At 41.5% G+C, this 10,933-nt stretch overlaps 1 protein-coding gene across 1 annotated transcript; it reads left to right on the top strand.

Moving 5' to 3' along the window:
• The first annotated feature begins 1,849 nt into the window (after window positions 1-1,849).
• On the top strand, window positions 1,850-2,248 carry LOC138895880 (uncharacterized). The gene has a single exon (XM_070180627.1). The coding sequence runs from the start codon at window positions 1,850-1,852 to the stop codon at window positions 2,246-2,248; it is 399 nt and encodes a 132-aa protein (XP_070036728.1).
• Window positions 2,249-10,933: the final 8,685 nt, after the last annotated feature.

Here is a 10,933-nt window from a genome sequence, read left to right on the forward strand (position 1 = left end):
CGTTGTTGTAGATTAAGGTGCGAAGAGGCGAGTTCAACTTGGTGATTGGAAAGATTGTGATAAGGTATGTTAAGTCTAAACCTTTCCTTCATTTTGGCATGATCCCGTAACTACATGAGTTTGATAACGAGACATAAAGAGAAGTTCGTATTCCTGAACTTATATACATTATCCTAGTCTCGTAAGTTACAGTATTCTCCCTTATTGGGACTTTATATTCAGTTAAGTATTGTTTTCTTCCAGTCAATAGAGCAGAGGGTGTATATATGTACTGTAATACATATATATATATATATATATATATATATATATATATATATATATAGTATTACAGTACTTTCACCACCATCAAACTATAATCAATGGGCAGGCCCTTATTAGGCATCCTCTGATCAGATGGTAAGTTATATACCGAGCCTACTATGGCCGAGCGCCTATGAGCGAGCCCAAAATGGTCGAGATACAAAGCCTAGTATGGCTGAGTGCCTATAAGCGAGCCTACTACGACAGAGCAGTTACGCGTTCCGAGCCTTATAGGGTTGGATAATTATTTTACTTACTATATTAAGAGAGTTGAGTTAGTATCAGCAGGTAAGTATATCTCCAGATCATCTTTGACTCCCAGTTACTTTCAGTTATTATATTATCAGTTTAGTTTCAGCTTTCAGTTATTCTATTGCCATACATACTTGGTACATTATTTCGTACTGACGTCCCATTCCTAGGGACGCTGCATTTCATGCATGCAGGTTCGGATAGATAGCCTGGTAGACCTCCTCTGTATGTGCTGTCAGTGATCAGCTTGATCGATAAGCTCCACGTCCTTCGGAGTTGCTGGGTCTAGGGTTTTGAGTACATATTGTGTGTGTGTATATATATATATATATATATTATGGGTAGGTCAGGCCCTGTTCCGACCACAGTACATCCATCAGAAGAGGCTTGTAGACGTATCCTGTCAGTTAGTGCAGTATGTTGGGCTTGTAGGCCTTGTATGTATATTTTGTTGGTTTGTCATCTGTAGTAGTTATGGCGGCCTTGTCAGCCCAGCTTTATATTGATGTTTAGTCAGAGCTAGTTTCCGTTCAGTTTTATATTTTGTTTCGCTTGTAGTGTGGCACCATGTACAAAGTATGACATTGTATGTTCAGAGTCCCTCAGTCGCAAGTTGGTACGCTAGGTTAAGTGAGGCACCGGGTGCCAGTCTCGCCCCCAGGTTCGGGGCGTGACAAAGTTGGTATCAGAGCAGTTCTGTCCTAGGGAGTCTACATGACGTGTCTAGTAGGGTCTTGTTTATAGATGTGTTGTGCACCGCATTATATAAGCAGGGAACTACAGGGAATTTAGGAGTTAGTTTTCCTTCTTTCAAATCTAAATCGTGCTATAGAACTAAGTTATAGGAAATTTGAGTTAAACTTACATGTTGTTTGCATACATAGATGACGGTGACTAGGAAGACTACGGCTAGCCAGATGAGAGATATAGCACCAGGTGAGGGGACCAATAGGGTACCCCCGGTAGATGGGTCCCAGTCTGAGGCCCAGGGTGAGACCCCTACTCAGCCATTACCGGCTCCTCCACCACCTGAGGAGATTCCTAGGGATACCGCACCTCCAGTTCCCCCTCCACTTCCATCTATCAGGACTTGAGGAGTGTGGTGCATTTGTTGACACAGTTAGTAGCTACCCAGCAACAGGCTAGGGCATCAGCTAGTGCAGGATCATCTGAGGGGTCTGGGAGTTCAAGGGTCCGAGAGTTTATTGCTTTGAGTCCCATAGAGTTCACGAGGACAGATCAGAGGGAGGACCCATAGGATTTCATAGATCAGCTTCACAGGAGCTTTTGGGTTATGCATGCCACGGAGAAAGAAGCAGTTGAGCTTGCAGCTTTTCAACTCCGAGATATAGCCTTCCTTTGGTACGAGGGATGGGAGAGGTCAAGGGGACGTGATGCACCTCCAGCTATTTGGGAGAATTTTTCAGATGCCTTCCTTGAGCAGTACTTACCGTGGGAGATCCAACAGGATCGAGTTGATCAGTTTCTAGCACTCAAGCACGGCAATTTGAGTGTTCGAGAGTATAGTCTCTATTTTGACTCATTGGCTAGATATGCTCCATCTATAGTTGCTACTATGCGGGACAGGATCCACAGGTTTAGAGCAGGGTTGGCCCCAGAGTTGATCGAGGCATATGCCACTGCTACATTGCAGGATAGTATGGATATCTCCCGGATTCAAGCATTCACCTAGAATATAGAAAGGGGTAGGCGTCAGCAGTAGGGTACAGAGAGGACTGAGCAAGGGCAGCGTAAGAGGATGAGATTTGCCAGGTCTCAAGAGCAGTCTCGGGGTAGTTATAAGCCCCAGTACTTCGAACGGCCACCTAGGCCTCCACTACCTCAGTTACAGGGTTATAGGTATGACCACTATACTCAGTCAGGACCAAGTGAGAGCTTACGGGCATCGGGTTTGCAGCAACAGCGAGGTGCAGGGTAGACATGGTCATTTTCGCCACAGTGTGACATCTGTGGTAGAGGACACTTGGGCCAATGACGAGCAGGTTCTGATGCTTGTTATATATGTGGGCGTCCGGGGCATATGATGCGAGATTGCCAAAATAAAGATTTTGGGGGTATGGCACAACCAACAAGTTCAACAGCAGGATCACCTATGTCCGTGCATCCTTTAGGTTGCAAGTCTCAGTCTTCGGCTAGTAGAGATCAAGGCAGAGGTAGAGGTTCTAGTTCAGGTGGTAATCAAAACCGTATCTATGCTTTAGCGGGTCGACAGGACCAGGAGTCTTCACCAGACGTTGTGACAGGTATATTGACCATTTGCTCTCACGATGCTTATGCCTTGATAGATTCAGGATCTACTTATCGTATATTACCCCATTTGTCGCGGGGAAGTTTGGTATAGTGTTGAAATACTAAGTGATCCTTTTGCAGTATCTACACCGTCCGGAGAATCGATTATTGCTAGACGAGTTTACCGAGGTTGTATGGTGACAGTTTGTAGTCGTCAGACCTCAGTCGACCTAGTTAGCTAGAGATGATGGAATTTGATGCTATCATGGGCATGGACTAGTTGGCAGCTTGCTATGCCATAGTTGATTGGCGAGCAAAGGCAGCCAGATTTCATTTTTCAGGTGAGCTAGTCCTTGAATGGGTAGGTAATACAGCGATACCCAGAGGTACGTTTATTTCCTATCTGAAGGCGAGGAAAATGATCGTAAAAGGGTGCATTTATCATATTGTGAGAGTTAGAGATGCAGATGCTGAGATACCTACACTTCAGTCTATTCCGGTAGTCAGAGAGTACGCAGATATGTTTCCAGATGAGCTTCCAGGTATTCCTCCAGAGCGAGAGATTGATTTTAGCATTGATTTGCTTCTGGGAACTCAGCCAATATCCATCCCTCCGTATAGAATGGCACCTGCCGAATTGAAGGAGTTGAAGGAGCAGTTAAAATATTTGCTAGAGAAAGGTTTCATTAGGCCCAATACCTCACCTTGGGGTGCACCAGTACTGTTTGTGCGGAAGAAAGATGGCTCGCTGGGGATGTGTATCGATTATAGGCAGTTGAACAAGGTAACTATTAAGAATAAGTATCCACTTCAAGGATCGATGACTTGTTTGATCAGTTGCAGGGGGCTAGATGCTTTTCAAAGATAGATTTGAGGTCGGGGTACCACCAGGTCAGAGTTCGGGAGAAAGATATTCCGAAGACAGCCTTTAGGACCCGATATGGCCACTTCGAGTTCCTTGTCATGTCCTTCGGGTTGACAAATGCACCCGCCGTATTTATGGACTTGATGAATAGCCTATTCCGTCCATTTTTAGATCTGTTCGTAATAGTATTTATTGATGATATTCTGGTTTATTCACGTTCAGAGGAGGAGCATGCGGACCACCAGCGAGCGGTACTCTAAACCCTCCGTGATCGTAAGTTGTATGCTAAGTTTTCTAAATGTGAGTTCTGGTTGAAGTCTGTAGCATTCTTGGGGCATATTGTATCCGATGAAGGTATAAAAGTAGACATTAAGAAGATTGAGGTCGTTAAATCTTGGCCTAGACCTACCACTCCGACAGAGGTTCGTAGCTTTCTAGGCTTAGCAGGATACTACCGGAGGTTCTTAGAGGGTTTTTCTTCCCTTTCGGCACCATTGACGAAGCTGACATAGAAAGCAGCTAAGTTTCAGTGGACAGAGGCTTGCGAGCAGAGTTTCCAAGAGCTTAAGAACAGGTTGACCTCAGCGCCAGTTCTAACACTTCCAGAGAGTCCAGAGGGTTATGTCGTGTATTGTGATGCCTCAGGTGTCGGGTTAGGATATGTCCTGATGCAACATGGGAAGGTAATTGCGTATGTTTCAAGGCAGTAGAGGAAGCACGAGAGGAATTATCCGACCCACGACCACAAGTTAGCTGCGGTTGTCCATGCACTTAAGATATGGCGGTATTATTTATATGGTGTTCATGTTGATGTATTTACAGATCATAAAAGCCTGCAATATATCTTCAAGCAAAAAAGTTGAATTTGCGACAGAGGCGATGGCTAGAGTTATTGAAATATTATGATGTTAACATTCTCTACCATCCAGGGAAAGCTAATGTTGTAGCAGATGCCTTAAGTCGCCGATCTATGGGTAGCTTAGCACATGTAGAGGCTGAGAAAAGAGAATTAGCTAGAGAGATTCATTAATTGGCTTGTTTGGGGGTTCGGTTAGTAGATTCTGATGGTGGTGGAGTAGTACTCCAAAACACTGCAAAATTTTTCTCTCAGAGCTGAAGTCAAGGAAAGGCAGTACGAGGACCCAGAGTTGGTCGAGTTAAGAGAGCGAGTTCCGCAGCAGAAGAAGTCGTTGTTAGATCTCAAGGAAGATGGGGTTCTCAGATACAGGGGTCGTCTGTGTGTTGCAGATGTAGCAGGGCTACGAGACAGGATTATGTCAGAGGCACATTATTCGTGGTACTCCATTCATCCTGGGTCGACAAAGATGTATCATGACATTAAGGATGTGTATTGGTGGAACGATATGAAGAAGAACATTGCTGAGTTTGTCGCCCACTGTCCTAGTTGCCAGCAGGTGAAGGTAGAGCACCAAAAGCTCGGAGGGCTAATGCAGACTATAGAGATCCTGACGTGGAAATTGGAGGAGATAAACATGGACTTCGTTACGGGTTTGCCTCGTTCTCATCATAAATTCAATTCTATATGGGTGATAGTCGATAGGCTCACGAAATCAGCCCATTTCCTACCGGTCAGATCTACATATACAACCGAAGATTATGCGAAGTTATACTAAGGAGATAGTACGGCTACACGGAGTACCAGTATCTATTATATCTGACAGTAGGGCCCAGTTTACAACACATTTCTGGAGGTCATTTCAGAGAGGTCTAGGGACTCACGTGAATCTCAGCACAGCTTTTCATCCACAGAATGATGGACAAGCCGAGCGCACAATTCAGATGCTCGAGGATATGTTACGAGCATGTGTGTTGGATTTTAAAAGAAGTTGGGATGAACATCTACCCCTTATCAAGTTTGCATATAATAACAGTTATCACTCCAGTATCCAGATGGCTCCGTACGAGGTTTTGTATGGACGTAAGCGCAGATTTCCTATAGGGTGGTTTGATGCTAGAGAATATAGGTTACATGGGCCAGACCTGGTTCAGCAGGCCGTAGAGAAAGTAAAGCTTATCCAGGAGTGACTGTTGACAGCTCAGATTCGTTAGAAGTCATATTCTGATGTGCGGCGACGAGACTTAGAGTTCGGAGTTGATGACTGGGTATTCTTAAAGGTGTCGCCTATGAAGGGCATGATAAGGTTTGGCAAGAAAGGCAAGCTTAGCCCACAGTATATTGGACCTTATAGGATTATTCGAAGAGCGGGCCGAGTAGCTTATGAGTTAGATTTGCCCTCAGAATTGGAGTTTGTCCATCCGATTTTTCAAGTATCTATGTTACGGAAGTGCATTGGGGATCCTACCCGAGTGGTGCCCATTGATGATGTACAGATCACGAAGGACTTATCGTACGAGAAAGTTCCGGTTGCCATCGTATAAGGAGGTTGCCTCCGTGAAAATTTTATGGAGAAGCAAGAACATGAAAGAGATGACGTGGGAAGCGGAGGATGAAATAAAGTCTAAATATCCCCACCTATTTCAAACTGAAGATATGGCTTGAGATGGGATACTTCAGCACAGCTCTATTCAGGCTAGTAGGTCATTAGGTAAGTTATTATTTTTGATTTTCAGTATTTATAATTGGCAGCGATGTGAGGCCAAGTGTTCAAGTCTCCAAGAGTAGACATTGGAGGACGAATGTTCCTAAGGGGGAATGATGTTACACCCCATATTTTCGTACGTAAAAGTGCGTCGTAAGCAAACTAATGTAATACCAAAAAATAAGATCATCTTTGGAAGTATATAAAGTAAGTTATCATGTTACCTCAGAGGTTACAAATATTGAAGACCATGAACAACAAGTACAAAGAGTGTTGGTTGGTTCATAAGCTAAGGAATTGAAGAAAATAATGTTTCGTCGAAAGTCGACAAATTAGGAATGTTATAACCCGTACCTTTGGAGTGAGACTAGGGTTCTTAATATAATAAGAAGGTTATATTATGAGTTATATTAGTCGTATGATAGTCGTGTGTTATGTTTTGAAGTCAGGCGAGTTGAGGAACAAAAGTCGATGAAAGTCATCACAAGTTACATTCATAAGTTTTACTGAACTTTGGGTCAAATGTAACTGCTATTTTCTCCCAATTTACTTAGAGTTACGGGGTGTTCCACCCATGAAATTGAATATCTATGAGTCTATTTTCTAATACATTAAACCATTTGTCAATATGACATCGAAGTAGAGAGATATATACATTTTTGCAAAACTGCACAGACTGCTATGTGGCAAGTAGGTGTGCCACCTACTTGCTTAAATGAGAGGATTTTATATGTCCAAAAATGGGCCAGTTCGGGTCGTTCAAAGAAACCTTTTAAAGGCCTATTTCCTTCATATATTACACTGATAATAGGGCATAATAACCAGACATAAAACCCTGCAAAAATCCTCCCAAAAATTGCACACAAACCCAAATTGATTTTCTCTTCTTTTCAAGTCCTATTTAGAGGTAAAACCTAGAGTTTGAAGAACCAAGATAGGAGCTGAGTTATTCAACAAATAAGGTAAGTTTAATGCTCTCTTTCATCCATTTTTTCTGCTGGAGATGTATGAAAAGTCGTTCTATAATTATAAGAACTCACGGGACGGTGATCGAAAGCCGTGAGTTCGAGTTATTCACTTGTAGCGGACTGTTTTATGGATTGTTTCGTGTTGCTGTAGGACTGCGTGTTTTGTTGCTGTTTATGGAGTTTTGGAGGAGAAATTGTGTGGAATAACACCACATAAATTCAGGGTGGTGGGCTGGTCGTTCGTCGTAACATTTTTGAGATGTTTGACACTACTACGGTGGTCGTTTTGTGTATGAAGAGATTGGGGTGTTTTGGGCTGTTTTGTAGTATTTTGTGGTGTATATATGTTGTTATTGTTGTATTCTTGTATTGTTGGTGTTATCTTGAATTTGGAGGGAGTAAGCATTATAGGGGAGATGTTGCCCATTTTAATACAAAATAAGCTTGTCGTTCATTGTGCAATAGTTGTACCTTTCGTAACTTAATAATAGTATTATTATCATTGTTGTATATTAAGGTGCGAAGAGGCGAGTTCAACTTGGTGATTGGAAAGATTGTGATATGGTATGTTAAGTCTAAACCTTTCTTTCATTTTGACATGATCCCGTAACTACATGAGTTTGATAACGAGACATAAAGAGAAGTTCGTATTCCTGAACTTATGTACATTATCCTAGTCTCGTAAGTTACAGTATTCTCCCTTATCGAGACTTTATATTCAGTTAAGTATTATTTTCTTCCAGTAAAGAGAGCAGAGGGTGTATATATATACAGTATTACAATACTTTCACCACCATCGAGCTATAATCGATGGGCAGGACCCTATTGGGCAACCTCTGATCAGATGGTAAGTTATATACCGAGCCTACTGTGGCTGAGCGCCTATGAGCGAGCCCAAAATGGCCGAGATACAGATCTTAATATGGTCGAGCGCCTATGAGCGAGCCTACTACGGCAGAGCAGTTACGCGTTCCGAGCCTTATAGGGCCGGACAACTATTTTAGTTACTATATTGAGAGAGTTGAGTCAGTATCAGCAGGTAAGTATATCTCCAGATCATCTTTGACTCCTAGTTACTTTCAGTTATTATATTACCAGTTTAGTTTCAGCTTTCAGTTATTCTATTGCCTTACATACTCGGTACATTATTTTGTATTGACGTCCCATTCCTAGGGATGCTTCCTTTCATGCATATAGGTTCGGATAGACAGCCCAGTAGACCTCCTTTGTAGGTGTTGTCTATGATCAGCTTGATCGATAAGCTCCACGTCCTTCGGAGTTGCCGGGTCTAGGGTTTTGAGTACATATTTTTTTTTGTATATATATATATATATATATATATATATATATATATATATATATATATATATATATATTATGGGTAGGTCGGGGCCCTGTTCCGACCACAGTTTATCCATCAGTAGAGGCTTGTAGACGTATCCTGTCAGTTAGTGCAGTATGTTGGGCTTGTAGGCCTTGTATGTATATTTTGTTGGTTTGTCAACTGTAGTAGTTATGAAGGCCTTGTCGGCCCAGCTTTATATTGATGTTTAGTCAGAGCTAGTTTCCGTTCAGTTTTATATTTTGTTTCGCAAATTATCTTGCAATGTGGCACCATGGCCAAAGTATGACATTGTATGTTCAGAGTCCCTCAGTCGCAAGTTGGTACGCTAGATTAAGTGAGGCACCGGGTGCCGGTCTCGCCCCTAGGTTCAGGGCGTGACAAATATGTAACTATAATTAATTAACTACATCAATGTAGTTACTAGTCTTCGAACATGAAGGGAAGTCTTCGAAAAAGATAAGAAACTGGGAAGTTGTACAATAACAAATTAACAACACTGTGAAGTTTTGTAGTATTTGGCTATTTGTACAGCTCTTTTGCTTTGAGACCTCATTTCATAAACCACTTTTTCTTTGAGACCTCATTGTACGCTCAAGAGCTGCTTTGAGACCCTCATTTTTTCAATTTCTGATTTTCTGTATCCTCTCAAGAAAAGCAGTTTCAGTGTGTTGATTCTGTTAAACCATTAAGAGCAACTAATGGTCCAACCAAATTGTTGGTTCGGTACACTGAAACAGTGATGTTACTACATTAGAAAAGCAGCTCTTAAGAAGCTTGAACAATGTTGTTACTACATTAGAAAAGCTTGAACAAACTTAATACCACATTACCAAACACATAAAATAGTAAACTACAGCAGATCAACCAAACATGAAACACCTGCCAAACAACAAACTTAATTGAAAATATTCAAGATGTCTGGTCCATTAGAGAGAAAGACAGAAAGTAGCCTGATATTACTGCTTACTAAAGAAATCACTATCAAAAATTCAACACCTCAACTGCTGCTTACAACTTACAAAGGCGGTAAAATCACTATTAAAATTTCAAGAAAAAATAAAGAAGTTGAAGAATGAAGAAGGCGAGAAGCTGTAAACCTGTTGAAGATTGAACAATGAAGGTCAGTCGCCGATAAGAGAGCTGAGAAGTCATCGTCGCCGAGGTCTCTGTTGCACAATCGGTGGTCGAAGGCTCGAACTCGAACTCACAAGTCACAGCTGGTCAGCGGCAGAGCTTTTGAGAATTGAGAGAAAGGTGAGAAATTGAAAATCTTATCCAGCCCTAGGTATACTAATTCCTAATTTTCTATTGCTAGTCGAAATGGGGTTGGACTTGGGACTAAGGGTTTGGGCTCAGCAGTATCATCTTTGTGTTGGGCTGCCCTGGACTATTTGGAAATTGGGATAAACTATTAAGCCTAATATTTTGATATTTCGGTATACCAAAATATCGAAACCTCAATACTGAGGACCGTACCGAAATACTGAATAACTACAATATTTATACCGAAGTAGTACCAAAATACCAAATTAACCAAAATCAAAATACCGAATTAATTTGGTCCGATTTGGAATTCGTTTCCCACCTCTACTCTTGATATATATTTTCATAGATTATCATTGAAAGAGGCGATGGACATTGTGATACGCTTAAAAAGGCCAGAGTCAAGGTATGTGAAGCTAACTCTCTATGTTTGGTAATGTTAATGATTTTCCCTACACTATGTTTCTTTTACAACATTATTAATTGCCTCAGAAATATATAGTTAAGCCTAGTTCCTCGAATAGTTTCAGAACTTCTATTCTCTAGCTTCGTAACTCATTCATGACTTTCATTCTTAACGTTGTGAGCTCAGTGCGTAATTAATATTGACTTGGTTTGATGCCCATGAGTCTCATTCTAGATTACTCAGCATGTCATAAACAGTTAAAGTTTCAGTTTTCATAATCAGTTCGTGAATACATGTCTCAGTCTAGTTCTATTCATCATTTCAGTATCATGTAACTCAATATGATTCAGTATTTCAGTATCATGTATTTCAGTATGATTTTCAGTTCCTAATTTTAAATCCCTGAATGTTGAACACTTGTATTTGGGTCTGAGGCCGCAGTTAATGCTTTATGCATCTTTGGGCCTGAGGCCGCAGTTTATGCTTTATGCATTTTTGGGCCTGAGGCCGCAGTTATGTATACGTATACTTGGGCCCGAGGCCGCAGTTTGTGCACATACATATTGGGCATGAGGCCGCAGTTTATTTATTTAGATAAACAGGTGGTTCATTATTCAGAAGAGGGAGTATTCATATCCTTACTTCCTTTGTGCAGTTATCGGTTATCATTTCAGTTATCAGATTTAGTTTCAGCATTTGCAGTTCTTTCTTTCAGTTGCT

This window comes from Nicotiana tomentosiformis, chromosome 7 (genome assembly GCF_000390325.3).
Source record: "Nicotiana tomentosiformis chromosome 7, ASM39032v3, whole genome shotgun sequence".
Classification (NCBI taxonomy): domain Eukaryota; kingdom Viridiplantae; phylum Streptophyta; class Magnoliopsida; order Solanales; family Solanaceae; genus Nicotiana; species Nicotiana tomentosiformis.

Excerpts from the sequence above, each read along its gene's own strand:
- LOC138895880 (XM_070180627.1), top strand. The coding sequence starts at position 1,850 with ATGCATGCCACGGAGAAAGAAGCAGTTGAGCTTGCAGCTTTTCAACTC.